The sequence below is a fragment of the Dipodomys ordii genome, unplaced genomic scaffold, assembly GCF_000151885.1.
Source record: "Dipodomys ordii isolate 6190 unplaced genomic scaffold, Dord_2.0 Scaffold26, whole genome shotgun sequence".
Classification (NCBI taxonomy): domain Eukaryota; kingdom Metazoa; phylum Chordata; class Mammalia; order Rodentia; family Heteromyidae; genus Dipodomys; species Dipodomys ordii.
Genome location: NW_012267242.1, coordinates 1,369,114 through 1,390,245, shown reverse-complemented (window position 1 = coordinate 1,390,245; position 21,132 = coordinate 1,369,114). Strand labels below are relative to the sequence as shown.

Here is a 21,132-nt window from a genome sequence, read left to right as displayed (position 1 = left end):
AACAAAATAAAACAAAAACATAACACCAGTGTTTATTGGAAGCATAAGCTTCTTTTATTTTAAGTAAAACAAAAACAAAACAAAACAAAAACCAACAAAGCAATGAGGCTATCAAACAGACATCTTTATTAGTAAGCAGCTTAATACTGGAAATAAAAATAAGACTATGGGAAAACAATACACTTTCCATTCTGCTAGAATCAGAAATTAGCAAGTCATTATGACTTAAGAGTCACAAGAGATACGCCATTAAGTGTATTGTCAACCTTGCATGCTCATTTAGCTAGTTTTCTGACAAATTAACCTTATAGAACACAAAATGGTGCCTCCTCAACTCATATTAGCTCAAATTCCAGACACAAACACACCTCCTCTTCTTCATCAGTGCTCTTCCCTGATGGCACATTAGAAGCACTTTTTGTCTCCTCCCCTAAAGTAGAAGCATCACCATTAGAAGCCTGGGTTCCTTGTTCTGCTTCCCACTCCTGCAATACCTCCTCTAAGTTAAACCGACGCCTGTAGTTTACAAAGAAGTTCTTCACTTGGCCAACAGTCTTGTTGCCAATTACATCTGCAATAGCTTGAAAATCTTTACCATATTTGCGGACACCTGGAAGGCAAAGTAAATAATACACCTGGTGAAGGATCAATAAGGAGAGCTGTGTGTACTACACATCATGCACACACAAAAGATACTAGCAATGAAAATCCTTTCTGATAAATTCTGCTCATTTCTCAGTTCTGAGAAATCAGGGTCACAGATGAAAACTATCAATTATGTCATTTCATCGGGCCAGCCACTTGCCTTCAACTGAATGGTCAGAAACTTACCATGTCTTTACATACTCAGTTATTTTCTCCACTCCTTTCTTGAACTCTCAAATATAGTCCATTTATTGTAAAGCATTGAATTCTTTGTTCCATCCTCAATTCCACATTCATTTATTTCCCTAGTAGCCAGTCACCTAAATTTGAGCAACACCGTTTGTAAACAAAACTGGATGGGAATGAGCCATCTCTTTTATCCCCTCAATGGACTGTTTGAGTAGCCTTATGGTTCCCCCATTAAGAAAGACATTATAATTTGGGGCTTAATACTGGCTTCAATAATACTGACTTGTCTCGCCCACCAGGAAAGCAACAAATGGAAAGAATTATAATAAAGCAAAAGCAGAATGATCACCATTTCTCGGGTTTACAAAGAGGAAAGATCTTGGAGAATTAACTGGATCTTAACTTACTTAATAAACCTAAAGGCTGAGAATTAGAAGGATTTCTAGATACACTTAATAACCTGAGGACTAAGATTACAGCAGTGCTACCTGAAGAGCACTGTGCTCAATCCTCAGTACCTGAAATTTAACAAGGGGCACACATTGCTCTTTGAAAATGTATCCTTTTTATTAAGGAATTTTTAATGTAATAGAGGACAGTAATTGATTTATGAAACTGAAATCACTAAATGTGCTATAAAATTCAAAAGGATAGTAATTTGCTCTTAAGGTATTTTAAAAGAAGATTAAAGATTCATTCTTGGAAACAAATGCACCTAGCTCAAATTTATAAAGTTGTCAAAATTATACTTTGATAGTTTAAAAAAATATATCAGATAATTCATTAGTGAGATATGAAAAAATAGGAGGCTTAAGTGAATTTAACATTTATATATCCATAAATGAAAAACTAAGGATATATTTATCCTTGAGCAGAAATGCTATGCAATTCTTATCTGTATCAATTCATATGAAATATCTAATTATCTGAAAGTACAGCAGTACAGTGCAGCATGGTTTTACTTTTACATATTGCCCCTATTTTAAACTGAGAATTTGGGAGCAAGCATCTCTGGCTACATTCAACAGGCTAGAGCCAACATAGGGAGAGGGGGAATTTCTTTACCTTACCGGATTTTGGATAGGAGGTCTGACATTATCATCCCATAACTATATCCTATTTTAAACACAGACCTTTGGGTTTGCAAATCATGCTTATTTTCTTGATTCTCAAAGAGAAAGACATATGCATCACAAGAATTTAATGACAGACAAGGTTTTATCAACATAAATAAAGTCTTTTAGTCTAGGGACTGATTTCCAGTTTGAACTACATTCTTCAGATGAATTCTAATGGGAAGGAAGTCATACTAAGGGTTTATTTGGCAATAAAAATCATGTTACTTCATATTAATAGTTACTATTAAGATATTAAAGTACTTCTTTACTACTTATACACTCGTGTAAGTTTCTAAATTCTAAATCTGAAAGAACTGCACTTGAAGCTTAACTGTTTATTAGAAATTAGACCATGCTATATTAGAAAACTAATTTTACTAAGATATTTAATTCACATTTTAGAAATACAAGCCTGAACACATGAGTTTAGAAATGAAAGCATTAAGCCCAGGTTTAGATCTTCTGTATTCCTAATAAGAAACATTAAGACAGACTCTGACTCCAAGTCTTAAGATATTTTACTCTCAATATATGTCTTGTAAATTAAATTTCAAAATGGTCCCCAAGTCTGATTCTCTATAAACTGTCCCTTCTATTTCTAAGGTTTTCCTGCTTTTTGACCTTTCACTCCTTAACTTTCTTTTGCTCAATCGCCCTTGGACTCAAGATAATAACATCTGCAAAATCATAGACCCTAACTCAAAACTACTTTCCTCTAAGAACTTTAGTTTTCCTGAAATTTTGTATGCCAAGGTCTTTTTCCAGCTCATCCAAGTGTGTTTAATGTTAACTCATGTAAGCCAGTGAGAAGTTTGCAGCTCGGGCCATACTGTAAACATATTGTTTGGCTGAGGATCTATTAGGATTCTAAGAACAAGTATGTCCAGATATCAATCCCCTCAGCCTACAGGATGCATGAGCAGGGCCTCTGTCACAGCTGGGACTTGTTGGAAGTCTCTCTGTACCAGATCAACCACATCTACCTGTTCCACTGTGTTCTGACAAACTTCATAATTTCCACTGTGTACCCTCAAGTGAAAAAGGCTGGGAAAATAGTGTCGATGAAGTATAAATCAGCACCAGCAATGCCAAGTTTACATAAGGTGGTTAGGAAATCTTATTTTTCTTTCCTATAATGCTTTATTTTACTTCTTTCTCAAAGTACAAGACGTATATATGATGAGTTTCTTGTCTTTTCTCTTTGTGCCAGTGCTGGGGCTTAAATTCAAATGGAGTTCCTTTGCTCATGACTAGTGCTCTACTACTTGAGCCACATCTTCAATTCTAGCTTTTTGGTGGATAACTGGAGATAATGGACTTTGCTGCTGGGTGGCTTCAAACCACAATCCTCAGACCTTAACCTTCTGAGTAGCTGGGATTACAGGTGTGAGCCACCAGCAATCAGCATGATACATTTATCATGTTTATATTCTTAGTACACTGCTCAAAGGTATGTTCTAGCTAGAATCATATACATACACACACACTCTCACACACATATCTATCTATCTATCTCAGTTCTAGAACTCGGGCTTGAACTCAGGGCCTTGTGCTTTTACTTAGCTTTTCACTCAAGGCTGGTGCTCTTCCAGTTGAGTAAAACTTCTACTTCCAGCTGGTTTTGAATTGGACATGAGTCTCCTAATTTGTCTGTCTGGGATGAATTCAAAACTTGATCTCAGCCTCGCAGTAGCTAGGATTATAGAGCCACGGGTACCAGCAAGAATGCTTGAGCTCTACACTGTGGTCAGCAACTAAGTAGACTAGTAAAGGCCAACTGAGTTATTATTGCTTCTTTAGAAGAATCAACGATTAGGAGGAGGCTACAATGCTTGATAAGAAATGTACTCATTATCTTGCCCATGTAATTGTAACCCCTCTGTACAGTATTTTCACAATAAAAAAAAAAAGGAAAAAAAAAGAAGAATCACCAATTAGATTTTTAGAGGACAGTCTAGTACTAGGTACCATATAAGGAGCAAACTAACTTATGGTACCACAGTTACCTAAGTTTCATTCTGTTTACTGAGAGAAAGGGTGGTCTGTTGTTTTCATACTTTATAATAAGGCTACATGGTTGCTTTCTTAGCAATACAATATAATTAAGTTCTTCCTGAAGATTTAAAACTGAGGTACATTTGGACTAAAGTTGCTAAATTCAAATTTCACCTCTAGAGTTAAGAGTTTAGTTTTCAAGGGTTGGTGAAATAAAACATTTAGAGAGCCATACAAGAAATACAATTGTATGTTTTTCAGAGAAAGAGTACAATTATTTTTAGCCAAATTTCTAAACTTCATTTTTATAAGTTATAATGAGTGATTTGGCTTTTTATGCTGGGAGATAATACCTTATAATAATATGTATTTTTAAAGTTTTTTGAGAATTAACATAAAACATAACACATTAGGATATGGATATTACATATTATGAAAGCCCACATTCCAACCAGTATTCTATTATTTCTCCAAATATGTGTACAGACAGACAGACAGAGAGACACACACACACACTTACTTATGCCATTAATTTGTTTAAAGACTTTTTTAAAATTCATGCCAGTCCTAGAGCTTGAACTTGGTGCCTGGGCTCTGTTTCTGAGCTTTTTTGCTCAAGGCTAGCATTCTACCATTTGAGCCATAACTCCACTGCCAGCTTTTTGTTGGTTAATTGGAGATATGAGTCTCATTAATTTTCCTACACAGGCTGGATTTGAACCATGATGCTCAGATCTCAGCCTCCTGAGCCAACTAGGATTACAGCTGTGAGCAACCTATGCCTAGTCTAAACAAGACGATTTTATCAACAGTAATAGACACTGTCTGAATTATCTCAAATTCTGAATTGGTGGAGGCTGTCATTTATATAAGACTGGAACACTGTGAATATTATTTACACACTTGAGCTCAGGCTAAAGGCTGGACTACTGTCAAGAGTTTGCTCATTTAGCTAGATAGCTGCTTTTTGATTATTTAAAAATTGTCCAAAATCTGATTTTGGACAAAAAAAAAAGCCAGCAAAGTATTATAACAGTGGCAAGGTACTTCTAGGTAACAGGATTTCAGGGGATCCCCCCCCCGCTTCTTATGATAAATTTCTTTTTCTTTCTTTTTTTTGTGGGTCGTGGGGCTTGAACTCTAGGCTTGGGCGCTCTCCCTGGGCTCTTCAGCTCAAGGCAAGAGCTCTACCACTTGAGCCACAGCACCACTTCCGGTTTTCTGATGGTTTATTGGAGATAAGCGTCTCACAGACTTTCCTGCCCAGGCTTTCAAGATTATAGGCGTGAGCACGGCTTGATAAATTTCTTAAAGTGCACATGTACTTGATATAATTGAGAAATACAAATACAACTTTAGCAAAAGTTTATTTTTGAAACAATAGCATAGAGGAAAGGTATGAATTTCTTACTTCTACTTCCTTGTGAAATTTATGTACTATGTTAACTATCATATTTTTATCAACTGTTAAATCCATTTTTTCTCCTACTTTATGAGTTCTACCTTTTTGGTAAGTAATGAAGAAGGTAATTGCTTTGCTAACGTCATTTCTCCTTAAAAAGATCAAATGAATTAAAGGAACAGACGGTATCTTTTATGGTAAGCATAACCATTTGAACGTAGTTCCATTATTTTCTATCTTTATGAAGTGACAGATATTATGAAAAAGAACTAAAAGCTGAAGTTGTCATCTTGATAAACTTGGAAAAACTTGTTTATTCAAAAAGAGCATTAAGATTTTAATTGGGAAGCATAGTTTTTTTTTTCCAGCACTAAAAGACTAGAAAAATTAACACATTTAATAGGTGGTCTAAAATAACAATGGCAAATACTGTATCCCATGCTCTGTCCCTAAACACTGAGAGTGTTCTGTATTATTTGTACATCTGTATTGTTTTGTGGAAGAGTCAATTATTGTTTTATTTTACATGAAAGAAAATATGCCTAGAATCTAATTCCTTTCTTAATTCTTGTTCAATAAGGAGTTTTCTTTAATCACATGAATACTAAAGTTTAATTTTAGGATAACTCTAAAAATTACTCCTAAAATTTGTTTATATGATACATATCAAAAATAGGGTTATTTTACCATTAATACTAATATGGGAAAAACATGACTGGTCTTGCTTCTAACTTTCGTATTAGAAAATTTAGATAGTTAAGATAGAAATTTTGGCAAATATTTTAAGTACACTAAACTAGTGACACTAATGATACACTACTCTTTAAATATTGTTACTGAAATGATAACACAGAATTAACATAACAAAATGATGGATTATCTAAGCATGACTTCCCATCCACTGTTTACATGAGAGAAATGAAAATTTAAGTGGTTAACATTTAGTTAACAACAATGTAAACAGATAGGAAAGTAAAGTGAGAAATTCATATTTAAGCTCTATGAAGGAAAATGATCTAAATATGTGTTTGGTTTTAAGAGTCATAATAAAAAAGTTTGTGTAATAGAATTATAACTTTCAATAGTAGCATCAGTGACATTATTTCTTTCTCCAGGTCACTGTAACAGTCTAATATAAGCAAGATAAAATAAAGTATTATCAAATGAATGTCAAAGGAAAATATACAAAGCCTTGAATACAAAGTCCCACACAATTTAAAACATGCTAAAGTCAAAACATAATTTATTATTATTTTATAAACTGAAGTCATCATTATAATAGTATTACATAAAGTTTATCATAAATAAAACGAGTTAAAAGAAAATAATTTTCTGCTAAGTGGCATCTTAATAACACTATAGAAGGTAACCACTGTAATTATATACCTTTAACCATCAAGACTCAGATAAAGGTGACTTTACTATATAATTATATTGTTTGGAGATATACTTCTGGTCATTTTATAAATGTAGAAGTATGTTATATGGCAAATGGCACTTTATAACCCTCTCTAAAATTTTTACACAAATAGCCTAATATGATTTTATTTTATATGGTAACAATATAAATAAAAAGCCCAAATAAGAACAAAAATTCCAGTAAAAATAAAAACAAGACATCAATGTATTATCAAAATAAATACTTTTGAAATCCTAAGAGCATGCATATTTCCATACAAACTTCTGCATTAGTTTAGAGGCTTACCCTTTAAATTTGCACAATACTGAATAAGCCTCAGAACATAAGAAAATGTTTGGTTATAACTACTAATACTTTAGAATGTAGATTACATAAGATCCAATCAGCCATAATACTCAATGGACACTCCTACTTTAAGTAGTATCGTAACAATATCAAATTTTGGGTGCTGGATAGAAAAATACTAGTCAGATTTCCCTAGAAGATCCTCATGAGAAAACCTTTACACTAGTACATTTTCTCAAAGAATAGAATTCACAAAGTAATTTAACACTGGAAATCAGTGTTCATTTCTTATTAGGTAGCACACTATAACACAGGCTTTACATGAATAAGAGGAATATTTAACCCAAATAACTGCTACAGCTTCAAACCACAGTTCTAAATAAATATGAAATAGCCATTGAAAGCATTATTTTTACATAAAAATTTAAAATATCAATCTAACTCTAAAAGTCATTATTAACCATTATAAAGAAACTAAAGCTGGGCTCTGGTGGCTCATGCCTGTAATCCTAGCTACTCAGGAGGCTGAGATCTGAGGATCGTGGTTTAAAGCCAGCCTGGGCAGGAAAGTCCGTGAAACTCTTATCTCCAATAATCCACCAGAAAACCGGAAGTGGCACTGTAGCTCAAGTGGTAGAGCGCTAGTCTTGAGCTGAAGAGCTGAGGGACTGCGCTCAGGCCCAGAGTTCAAGCCCCACAACTGACCCCCCCCCAAAAAAAAAAAAGTAACTAAATCTTGTTTTGAATCATTCTGAAATTCAGTTCTACAATTTTATGAATGTGCTCAAGTGCATATACAACTATACAACTATTAGCTTCAATCATTTCTGTTAGGAAATGACTATGTCACACTGGATGACCAAAGGAAGCTGATACCATCCTACTGAAGCCATGACATTTTCAATTCATGTTGGTTGGCTAATTTTTATTCTCTATAACCAAATTGTAGTCATCTATCCATGAATTTGTATTTTTCTCATACCTGATATGTCATCTGCATACCATTTTTGTATTAAATATATTCTTTGATGCATACTTGGAAATATGTATTTTTTTGATGGTACTAGTTTTTTAACTCAAGGTCTCATACTTGCTAGACAGGAACAGGAGTTTCATCACATGAAACCCTGTTTTTTCTCTAGTTATTTTTTGAATGGGGGGCTCACATTTTGCCTGGAGTTGGACTCATAACGTGACCCTCCACCGTAGGCCTCTCACATAGTTGGGAACAGAGGCATACAAGACCACACATAACTAATTGGTTGAGATGGGGTTTCACTAACTTTCTTCCCAGGGCTGGCCTCAAACTGTGATCCTCTTATTTTCACCATCGGAATATCTGGGATTTCCACCATGCTTGGCCAATAAATGGGAAATGTTTTAAAAGATGTGTTCATACATAGTGACCAATTTCTCATAGTAGCTAACCTAGATCGAAAAAAAGCTACTAATACTATTCAGCATAGAGGTGAGTTCAACCAAGAGAAAACAAAAATAGACCACATTTTAAATTACAATCAATTTTTTCCCCCCAGGGCTGAGAACCGAACCCAGGGCCTTGCGCGCGCCAGGCGGGCGCCCTTCCACTGGGCTAAACCCCCAGCCCCAATTACAATCAATTCTGCAGTTAGTTTATTTTAAAAAGGTAAAAACCCTACAATCCTGTTAAAAAAAAAACCCTGAAGATAGTTGATCATAAAAAGTAAAAAGAATCTAAATGAAACAATTAAAACATGATAAAAATCCAAGTTCATGTTTCCAGTTTGCTAATTGGTATTCATAATACACAAAGTGTTTACCATGTAACTTCAGCAAAGTGCTTTCATTTTTTATTTTTATTTATTTATTTATTTTTGGTTGCGGGGCTTGAACTCTGGGCCCTCATCTCTTCAACTCAAGGATAGTGCTCTACCACTTGAGCTACAGCGCCACTTCCAGGAAAGTGCTTTTAAATAGCACATTAGAATGCTATATGCATATTTTTGATATTTGTTTTAAGATTTCTTTTAAATATACCTTTCTTTGGTGAAGGGGGGACAGTCCTGGGGCTTGAATTTAGGGCCTGGCCACAGTCCCTGAGCCTCATTGTGCTCAGGGCTAGCATTCAACCACAGGAGCAACAGCACCATTTCCAGGTTTTTCTGAGTAGTTTTTATTGGAGATTCTTATGGACTTTCCTGCCTGGGCTGGCTTTGAACCATAATCCCCAGATCTCAGCCTTAGCTAGGATTACAGGCATGATCCACCAGCGCCTGCCTAAATATACTTGTATTTAAAGTCAGGTTTCTAAAGCATCCAATGGTATGTTATATTAAAATTTAAGCATATGGTTAATATTTTTATGACCTGACATTTATCATCAAATAGAGAAACACTGTTACATGACAGAAACTAAATAATAACAGACCACAGTTTATGATCTTAATTATGTTATCAATGAGTAATATAGTAAGAATGACCCAACTGCAAGAATACTGAAGCAGAGACACAGATAGCCAACATGACTTGGTCATGCTTGTCTATTATCATTACCATTATTATCATAATCATAATCATCATCATCGTTGTCATCATCATCAATTATTCAGTGCTGAGAATGCATTTTGTACTATTTAGGATCTTACATGTTACATAAATAGACTCAGCATGTCATATCCAGAAATAAAGCACAAGATTCCTGGCCACCAGGACTTTGTGGGGGAACACAAGAGCCCTTTCTCCATTTCAATTAGGAAGGGAAGAACTAGGATTCACCTTTCATGACAAGTTAATAATTATTAGTAACAATAACTGCATATCTTTAATATACCTTGCACTGCTAGAAGCTGCTCCTCTGTGGTCCAACGGGCATTAATTTTCTGATTTGACTACAAAATTAAACAGAAGTTTCCTAATGAGGATATGAAGACAGACATTTTTCCAAAGTGCTTATTTTTCTTTAACTTTTAACCAAATCACAGACATGAAAGTTCTAGATTTTGATTCCATTTTTAGAAGGATTAAAAATATATTCTGAGTTACCTTTTACTCACATAGAAAGATAATGAAAGGGAAATGTACTCATTTGGAAGAATGAATAACATTCATATTAAGATACATTAAAATCTGAGAAACCTGATAGTCAAATGTTTTCCGACTACGATGTTCCTATGACACACTACAAACAATAACTTAGCCTAGTTTTTGACTGTTTTCTTTAGAGGATGCATGATTCTAAAACTTCTTCCCTTTATATTTAAAATTAAACCTATTCTTTCTTACTCCAAGACAGTGGCACATATTAGTACACAATGCAGACTAGGCTTAAGTGCTAAAACACTTCTTTTAATTCCTGAAGCAGAAAATCATTGACTGATAAGAATTTATTTTTTTCTTTTTTTTCTTTTTTGTCAGTCATGGGGCTAGAACTCCGGGCCTGGGCGCTGTCCCTCAGCTCTTCAGCTCAAGGCGAGCGCTCTACCACTTGAGCTACAGCACCACTTCCGGTTTTCTGGTGGTTTATTGGAGATAGGAGTCTCATGGTCTCTCCTGCCCGGGCTGGCTTTGAACCGCGATCCTCAGATCTCAGCCTCCTGAGTAGCTAGGATTACAGGCGTGAGCCACCAGCGCCCGGCTTAAGAATTTATTTTTTTCAAGGCTTCCTGACATCCCTCCCCAAATTTTTGCCCAAAGTCATTAAGTGTAGAATCTTTATTATGGCAGTATTACAATATCAAATACTTAATCAGATTTTATTAGTGTATATTCACAGACTGGTTATTCAAGGATCTTTGACAGCCATGTATGGAGTGAAGAAAAAAGTATATCAGCTTGCAAAGTTCTGCAGAAGGAACTGCCAACATAAAGTGACTTATACTCGGACATGCTGGGCAAAGCAGAAAGAGAGTTTTCTTTGAGAAGGGGTGTTTAGGTGTCAGACATGGTCTTAGCAATGTGAGTTTTTACATTACACCATTTCTGTAACACCAATTTTCTCACCAAGCACACAAAGGTCTATTTATAGGTCAATATTCAGAAGGAAGAATAAAGAATTTAAACAATTTTCTTTTCTTAGTGGAGAGAATAAAAAGTTAAAAAGACCTGTGGTCTCTTTTAACTTATGTGTGTAAGGGTTACCAAGGTTGTCACCTATTACTTAGTCAAGTGGAGTATCAGAGATTGGTCTCCCCCAAAGCATGAAAAGGCTCGCTCCTGATCCCCTCGACACAACAAATAATTAAAAAAATTCGACTGACTCTAAAAAAAAAGAAAAGAAAGATTTGGGGTAGTGGTGAAGGAGATCTACTACTGAAATCACTGAATTAGATTAAAAATGGATAAAAGCCTAGGTAGTAGTCCTCAGAAGTTTGGATACTGGCATTAAGGCTAAAGTAACACTAGCCAAAAGGAAAAGAGAAAGAGGGCAAGTAGGAAACATTCTGACACATACACAGAAACAATCATGGAAGGGTAAGCCAAAGCTTTAAAAAAATGATGAGGGGAATTCAGAAATTTAAGCATAGGTTTCACAAAAATTAAGAGTAACATGAATCAATTAATAGCTAATTTTGAGTTAATTGGTAGGTACCTCTGATACCTTGGCTGTAAAAGGCAAGTCTCTGACAACCACTGGTGATGATTACTGAAACCTATTTAAAACAGGTTCAAATATTTCGATACATGGTGAAAAAATAAAAAGGTTGATTATAACTTGATATATGAAAATAAAACATAAACTGGCTTCTTTAAAAGAGTTAATGATTTAGTTAATCTTATTTACTGGCCTTAGTTAATTTTATTTGCTGACATCTTTTCTTGACTATATAATGATGTAATACCCTTTATCCTTTGGCTTTTAACTTTACAACATGATCACGTGTAAGTGACCATTTTTGCTTTATCAGCTTCACTTAATTTTCTCAGGGTTCTTCTCCCTCACCCCCTCCACCTAGTCCTTTTAAAATCTTTTGTTACTTATTTTTTTCAAATTAAAATTCTCTTTTTATTAACAATTATTATGGTTATCACTCTCCTTTTTTTTTGCTTATTCTTTTTTTGATGTGCTTGCTTATGTTAGTTGTTTTTGGGGTGTGTGTGTTTGTGTGCGTGCGCGCGCGCGCGCGTGTGTGTGTGTGTACGTGTGCATGCACATGTGCTGGACCTGGGGCTTGAACTCGGGATGTGGGTTCTGTCTCTGAGTTTCTTTTGCTCAAGGTTAGTGTTCTACCACTTGAGCCAGAACTCCATAATAAAGCCTTTTTTGGTGATTAATTGGAGATAAGAGTCTCATGAACTTTCTTGCCTGGGTAAATTTCAAATTGTGATCTTCATGGTCTCCTGAGCAGCTAGGATTACAGAAGAGAGCTACCAGTGCTGGGCTGAGCAATTTTTATAAAGGAAAGCAATGGAGCTATATTGAACTTAGGTATGAGGCTTTTATACTGGACTATAAACTTTAAATAAAAAAGTGGATTTTTTTTCTTCCCAAATTACTCTTGAATTATGTCCTTATAAAGGTAGTCATGGGAAGGCATACAGTTGAACAACTGAGTAGGTCACTAGTTTCTTTTGCTGGCTTTCTTATGAAGCTGTTGACTTGAATTTAGGATAATATTGTATAAAGGTATGTATTATATATATTTAAATACTAGAATTTTTTAAAGTTTAGAGATACATAGGAGGTAAGTAGAAATTGAAGTCAAAGGAATTGGATTTTCAATTCAATAAGCCTACGTACTCTAGGGTACATACTCAAAAAACACAGCTCAGGCAAAATTGCCAGCAACTGTACTTGCTATCACCAAACATTTTCTATTTTATCTTGTTCTCTTCCTTTCTTTGTCTCTCTCTCTTATTGGCTGAATCTGCACCCTTTAAGAATACATATGATGAAAAATTTAAACACAGTAGTAAGACTATGTACCTCTTAAGAGAGGAAATGAATTCTGAAGATAAAGATTTATACAGTGCCTATATTTATGTACAGAAATGATAATTACAGCTGAAAAGAGAACATAGTAGCTACAAAAGTTAAAGGAAGAAACCAAAAGAGGGGCAAACAGCTAAAATAAGGGCTCAGAAAATGGCATGGGGAATCAGGAATCAAACGTTGTAGAATTTGGTCTTAGTGCCCAAGGTTAACTTTCAAGAAGCAGCTTTGGTGGAAATACACAAGTAGAAAGATCTGAGGCAGTTCAGGATAAATAGTCTTAGTAGCATAATGGAATCAGTAGAAGAGGGGAAGATTGAAAGAGAAATAGGAAAAATAAATACACAGGATTCCTTATTGATTTTGTATTTTCTTTCAAGCACAAGAAACTTCTTTAGAAGTTAAAAGAGGAAACCAGAATACATTAAGACATTAAAAAATGTAGTAGTTGTGGTTAGCTAGGGTATATCACAGAGTAATTCTTCTATAGCAAATTTGGTCTGAGGTGCTATTGTTTAAAGATAATAGTATAAAATAAAAATACAATATGATAATAAAATAAAAAGTCCCAAAGAGCCACCTAGAATATCCATGGCATCCTTAGTGAGTTCAGCATTTTTTCACAGTCTTTCCTAAATCAATCTGCCTTCATATATTTCTCATTTTTATTCATCACAGTTCATATTACCTCTCAATCAAGAGGTAGAAAAGGTTACCAAGTTAAACCTCCTGTTCAATGCTGCAAATTCCATCCAACACCCACAATGAAAGGATATTGTCCATTTTCCCAAAAACACATGAATAAGAAATTTCAACCATCACCCCCCTTCCAGGTGTAATTATTTTATTCTTGGATTTCATTTATCTCCTTGCCTCCATCTAGCCATTTCCATTCAAGCAAATGCAAGCAGAAAAAAATGCTACCTCTTCCCCTAACACTCACATACTTTCAAAGAGGCACAGATTTTCTACTTTGAAATGTTTTTTGGGGATATCACTTACTTCCATTTCTACCATTAATAACTACCAATCCACACTACGGAGTTTGTCTTTTCTTATACAACCTGATAACACTGCTAAGGATAATTTTCCTACTATTAAAATTTCTAGTATAGCTGGGCGCTGGTGGCTCACGCCTATAACCTAGCTACTCAGGAGGCTGAGATCTGAGGATCGCGGTTCAAAGCCAGCCGGGGCAGGAAAGACCGTGAGACTCCTATCTCCAATAAATCATCAGAAAACCGGAAGTGGCGCTGTAGCTCAAGTGGCAGAGCGCTTGCCTTGAGCTGAAGAGCTGAGGGACAGCCCCAGGCCCAGAGTTCAAGCCCCACGACCGACAAAAAAAAAAAAAAATTTCTAGTATATACTTCCTATACTGAAAAAACTACAGGTTCTCACATTTGTCTTAATTTGGAAAGCTTAATTCTCTTTTTAGCTTTCACAAGGACTTTTACACTCTGGCCCTTGCCCTATCTGTCTCTAACAAAGAAGCCCTGTTCAACTTTGCTGACAACTCTCTCATCCCCAGTTTTCATTTCTCCATGGCATTTAATTCTAGAAAAGACTGTTTTACACTTTCATTGGATTCTCAACAGCAGTTAGCACAACAATAAGCACATGGTAAAGTTAAGAAAATATTTGTTGACTGGTTTGTGGTTTTTATTTTTCTCAGTGAAATCACATTTTGAATACATTCCTGTTATTTATATTAAGTTTCTGTCTCAATGACCTCTTCTGCCCATTTTGTATGTGTAAAAATCCCACTTATCCTTCAAACCTCAGCTGAAACACTTACTCTCAGAAAGTCTTCCCTGATTATCCTAGTCAAAATGAATTAGAGCCAACCAGTTTCCTCTAGCCTTTGCTAATGATATCATACAACTTTTTATCAGTTTGTCTTATAACATCTAGATTATAATTTTTTTAAGAGGTAGAAAAAAATCACCATATCTCATCCTCATCTTTATGTGTTTTCCCCTTCCCACAAACACTTCCCATAGTGCCTAACATTGCGCCTTACATGAAATAGGTGATCAATAAATACTTGTGGAAGTGAATGGACTTTCTTCACCAAATTTTTCCCTAAATGAAAACAACAAATAAAACCAAATTAATAAGTAAAGCACCTTAATTGTGAGGTACTTTATTTAATGACCTATTATAATAATTCCAAAATTTATTAACATTTTCTGACTAGGTAAAGTCTAACCCAAAGGTAAAACAATAAATTCCATGATTTTTCAAGGTTTTCACACAGTGATAATCATTCATTTAAGCTGCCTTCCTCCTGACAGCAATGGGAATGATAGATTAAATATAAATATACCCTAGAGGTATATATTCTAGATATCTAAAACATGTTGTATTTTTCAAATCATATGATGAGTTTAACAGGTCATCCCAAAGTAATATTCAAACTTCAGCATACACATGATACATTGTATGTTAAGAGTTTGGTTAACTTTTATTTTGGCCATTATTTTTATAATAAGCCAAGGCATATAAATACTTGGTAGCTTTTAACTCAATAACTGAACTAAAATTGATGAACAATTTTGCTATTTCTATGAAAGTTTTCCAAAGCAAAAGTGCTTTTCTAACATAAAATGTATTCATCTAGGACCAATCAAGACTCCCGGAATCTGAACTATAGTCAGAGTTCTCTCATTTACTACTTATCTAAGTTTGAATAAACAGTTAACCTCTCTGACATAAAATTATAGTACCTGGCTTACTAACTTGTATGGATTTATATGAAGCTTAAAAAGGTGGCACACAGATAAAACAAAATGCTACTATACCTCACATCTTTATATAATTTGTCTATAAATTTTTTTCTTGAAAACTTGATAAAATGATCTGGACTTATTGTTTTCTTGGGCAAGAAGAAAGTTAACTATTCCTTCATTTTATTTAATGATTATCTACATTATTCAGTTTTTCTTTTGGTATGGACAACATTTTCTAAGAAATTCTTTTTGTTTAAATTTTCAAACTTTTAGTGTAAAGTTGTTCCTAGTGTTCCTGTAATGATTTTGTTATTTATTTTTCAATTTTTAAGTTATGAAATTACAGGCACTTGAGTTTTTATTTTATTCTGATTTATATACAAAATTTAAGTAAAAATTTCAATAGAAAATTTAAAATAACTGTCAATAATATAGAAAAAAGTGATTTTTGTATTATACTTTCTTTAAATACATAAATGTTATTTGAATGTCACTTTACTTGTGGGTTTGGAATGAGATACTGACCAGGAACATCTCAAGCTTTTCTATAACCTAATCATGAGATTACTTAAAACAAACAAAAAACAACTGTTTTTATAACAAGTTTTCCTTCCTAAAAGATTAATACTAATAATCAAGTGGCATATGGTAGATCATTTCTGAAGTACTATTCCAACCTCCCTTCACCCTTTACATATTTCATCTGCAGAAATTTCAGTCAGCCTGTGATTAGGAGGGAAAAAAAGTTTCCATTAGGACAAATAAGACTATTCTACTATCACATATACAGAAAGGAAAATCTAGATATGAATTATAACAGAGGAGTTTTAAAAGAGAAAAGATCTTACAGGAAAAACTTCTATAAAGACTTGCTTGGACCCCAATGGCATTTAAGTACTCCTATAATTACCAGAAATATCACAAACATACTTAGGTTTCAGTGGAAACTCAAGTAGGGCTTAAGATTTTATTTTATATTTTGTATTTTCAGGAATAAAAGTAGAAGAATAAAAATCCACCAAGAAGTTAAGCCTAAAGACATATATCTTAAACTAAAATAAAAATTTGATAAAAGGAACTTCTTTTCTTGTGATTTATTCTTGCTATGCTACCAATTCACACTGACAGAAAGGGCTTTGAGCAAACAATGCTATATATCCAGAAAGGCAATAGTTTGCTTATCAATGATCTCTAACTTTCACATACACTGTGCCTATTCTTGTTCCTATTTCCCTTAAATACTTTGCTTGATAAAAATTGTTAAGAATAGGAAAGAAATAACTAACATACAAAAGGATTAATTAAGCTTCAAAAGATTAACTAAATAATAATTAAAAATATAATAGTTCATAATGTGAAATCTTTTAAGTAGTAACAACATGCAACTAGTTATCTGGTATTTCAACACCAGATAACTCAAAGAACAAGGTTTCAAGATTTCACCAACTCAAATGCATTTTTCAATAACATACCTCAGGAGGTTTGAATTCTTCAATTCCACCTTCCATTTTCTGTTTAAGTGCGCTATTTACTTGTTTAGCATTCTGAACCTTAAACAAAATAACCCAAAAGAAGAATCAAATTATATTCTCAGGTATATTTTTGAATATTCAATAAACAAAGGAGATATATCAAAACCATCTTACATTTTATTTCAGAAGAACACATAATTATCACATTTTAGATGTGATATGCAACTCATTCAATTAACATGTCAATTAGTGCAAGCATTAATACACTAATAGATTTTGAATAAGACTCTGAATATCATAAATCATAGTCATTTTTTGGTGGTGCTGGGGAGGTTGAATCCTGGGCCTTACTATGACAAGCAAGAACTCACCACTGAGCTATAGCCTCAGCCCCAATGAACAATTATTTCCATAAAAATAATTACAATGGTAGCTAATGTTTACTAAGTATAAAACATTATCCTTGGTACTTTGATTCTCAACAAACACACTGTGGGATAAGTATAGCATATACAATCTTAAAAGTCATTATACTAGTTGAGTACCAGTGGCTCAAGCCTGTAAACCTACATAGGAAGCTGAGATTGGAAGGGTCTTGGATGAATCTAGTCAGAAAAGTTTGTGAGGCCCTTTCTCAACCCACAGCTGGGTGTACTGGTGTATGCCTGTCATCCGAAACTATGAGGGAGACTGACTTCGGGAGGACAGCAGTGCCAGGGACAGAAAAGTCCATGAACTCCATCTCAACCAAGGGAAGATGGATGCTGTGGCATGTGTCTGTTATCCTAGCAATGATGGAAACCCTAAAATAGGTGACTCACAATCTAGATGCACACTAGGCTAGAAACAAGACTCTATCTCAAAGAATAATCTGGGTAAATCAGGGCTAGAAGTGTGGCTCAGCAGTAGAGCACCCATCTAGCAAGCGCAAGACCTTGAGTTCAAACCCCAGTACTGCCAAAAAAAGCCATTATATTATGTAAAATCTGCAATAAAAAATATAGGTCTTATGAGGAAAAGGTGGTTGGGACATAACACTCAAAACCTTCATTATGACAAACATGAAAAGAAAGGAATTTAACAAAAAACAATAGTACAGTTTAACATATTGTAAACAGTTAAATTCATAAATGATACAGTAAAGATTGTACTTTACCTTGAAAAAGATCTGAAGGCTGCTTGCAGAAGTGGGCATCAAAATGGTTGCAGCTTATGAATTATTGTGAAGTGATAGAAGGAGGGTTACTTAAAATCAAATCCAAGTTATATATCAGACGTGTGTGGTTCACGACACACAGTGAATTCAGGCAGCTGATTCACATTTGAGGTGTGTGGGTATATATACTCAGGTCACTTGGGAACACTTTTTCACTGACAAAAATCATACTTAAGAACACACAAAATTTACACTATGCTCAAATTATTCTCTAGCATATCGAATGCCTTGGAACAAATTCATGTTTTCAAAGCAAGAGAATAGAACTGACACTGATTGTCTCTCAGTCTCTCCTATTTTTGCCCAGGCTGGCCCAAGATCACAATCTACCTATTTCTATTTCCCAAGGACCTACAATTAAAGGCATGACCACCATACCTGGCTTGATTTTTTGAGATAGAGTCTTACAGATTATTTCCCCCAGGCTGGCCTCAAACTGTGATCCTCCTGTCTCTACTTCCAGAGTAGATGGGGTTCCAAGTGTGGGCTATACTGCCCTTGACTCTTACTTCTGTTAGAACCATTTTACCAGTGAGGAAGGTAAGGCATAGATGAAGAAAAACAACAACTTTGCCAAGGCCACATGTATAGAAGGTACAATCTGAATTTAAACCATATAATGTTTTAATTAGTTAATTAATTTTTTGTGGTACTAGGTTTGAACTCAGGGCCTTGTGCTATGGCATATGATTTGCCAGTTGAATCACATTCCTGGTCCTCAAGTTTTACAGTCTTGTTCTACTAGTGATACTATTAAGTGTCTACGTAGATTATTGTTTACTTTTTTCTTTTTTTTCAGCATGGACAACTAAATATTTCTAAAGTTATTTGTAAATTTTTTTCCATTGGAGATAGATCTTAACATAGCTGAAACAGAAATCTAGAATGGTTTAAGGAGTTAGTTGGCTATCTTAGAAACACATACAAATGTGAAGCCTTTGTTCTCAAGGTAGGACTAATGGGAAGATAAAGAAACATAAAGGTATGATAAAATGCTAAAACACTTAACATAGACAAGGGAAAAGAAAGAAAAATAGAATAAAAGTATATGTGTTGTTTGATGAGTGGTAGGCAATGTCCCAGAGGAGATGATACTCAAACCAAGTTTTAATGGATTAGTAAGACTTAGGCAGGTGGGAGAGAAAATAAATTTCAGGCAGAATAACATTTAGAAAGAAACAAAGATGTTAGGGTATGAGCTAGAAGTTAGGCTTGGGTCAGATTAGAATTTGAATTTGACTACAGACCGAAGGAAGCCAAGGATTTTTACTCAAAGGAACTAAATGATATAATTGCCTTTTTGAAAGATAATTCCAACAGTAATGTGGAGAATAAAATGATGTGAAAGGAGGGATTAATTTAACAATCCAACTGAGAAATATTAAGTAATTAAGAAAACCTTCATTAAATCAGTAGGATCGGGTTGGGAGGGATGGTAGAGAATGATGAAAGAGGTGAAATCAATCAATATGTACTGTATACATTGAGTTGCTGACTGGTAATCCTTTTGTACAACTATTATAGATAATAAAAATATAATTAAAACTGGACACTAGTGGCTCATACCTGTAATCCTAGCTACTTAGGAGGCTGAGATCTGAGGATAATGATTCAAAACCAGCCGGAGCAGGAAACTCTGTGAGACTCAAATCTCCACTAAACTATTAAAAAAAAAAAAAAAGCTGGAACAGAAGCTATGGTTCAAGTGGAAGAGTGCTATCCTTGAGTAGAAGAAGCTCAGGGACAGTATCCAGGTCCTAAGTTCAAGCAACAGGACTGGTTACCCATTGGTGCCCCCCCCACCATAGATAGCTATCTATCTAAAATATGAAAAAAAAGCAGTAAAAATTAAGGAAAGATGGTACTCAAATGCAGAGATGAGTTAAAGAAATTTAAGACCACTTTGTAAATGCATGACTGCAGAGAATTAGGGTGAATCATGGATACATGGTCAGATGAATAACTGTGGCCCTATAGGAAATGAGGGGAAAAATAGAAACAAGTATCATTTTTGCCACTGTATGTGAAAGGAATCTTAACAGATAAAAGTAGTAATAGCAAAATTTATGGAGCCTTTACTAAATTTATGAAGCCTTTACTATGTCACCTATCCAATGAATAACCAAAGCAGGAACACAAGCTTAATGTTTCTTTTGAAAAATCAATATAAACAATCCTTCAATATAGTGGTACTAAGGATGAAGTATGAATGCAGGTGATAGGCTCCATTTTATTCCTTTTTTTTTTTTCAGAGCTGAGGACTGAACTTAGGGCCTTGCACTTGTCAGGCAAGTGCTTTTCCATTGAATCCTTAATCCCCCCCCCTTTTTTTTTTTTTTGGTTGGTTGTGGGGCTTGAACTCTGGGCCTGGGCACTGTCCCTGTGCTCTTCAGTTCAAGGTGAGCACTCTACCACTTGAGCCACAGCGCCACTTATTCCTTCATTTTTTGGGGAACTTTCAAGACATTATTTTAGAAGTTTTGTTTTTTTTAAAAGAGAAGTGCTGTGGTTTGGAAGATAGGATCTGACTAAAGGTTAAGCACTCAATTCATACACACACACACACACTCTCTCCCTCTCTCTCTCTATATATAGTCAGTAGATAGTGTGGGTTGGTTGTTATAGACTAAGAAAGTAAAGATTTAGAAGAACACAGATATAAGGGATAAGAAAAAAATGACAAAATTATATAAGTATGAGTAGGAAGGGGGCAGATGAATGGCAATAGGTAGGTAGGGTGAATATGGTCAAGA

General features: G+C 34.7%; 1 protein-coding gene across 1 annotated transcript in view; it reads right to left on the bottom strand.

Annotated features, from left to right (window-relative positions):
- The window catches only part of Rcor3 (REST corepressor 3), a 44,779-nt gene that overhangs the window by 3,112 nt on the left and 20,535 nt on the right, over positions 1–21,132 (bottom strand). Inside the window, exons 7-9 of the mRNA XM_013015258.1 lie at positions 17,164–17,241; positions 9,864–9,921; positions 369–610 (exon numbers count right to left, since the gene is read on the bottom strand). Of these exons, the coding sequence (XP_012870712.1) occupies positions 369–610; positions 9,864–9,921; positions 17,164–17,241 (378 nt within the window). The remainder of the gene's footprint in view (positions 1–368; positions 611–9,863; positions 9,922–17,163; positions 17,242–21,132) is intronic.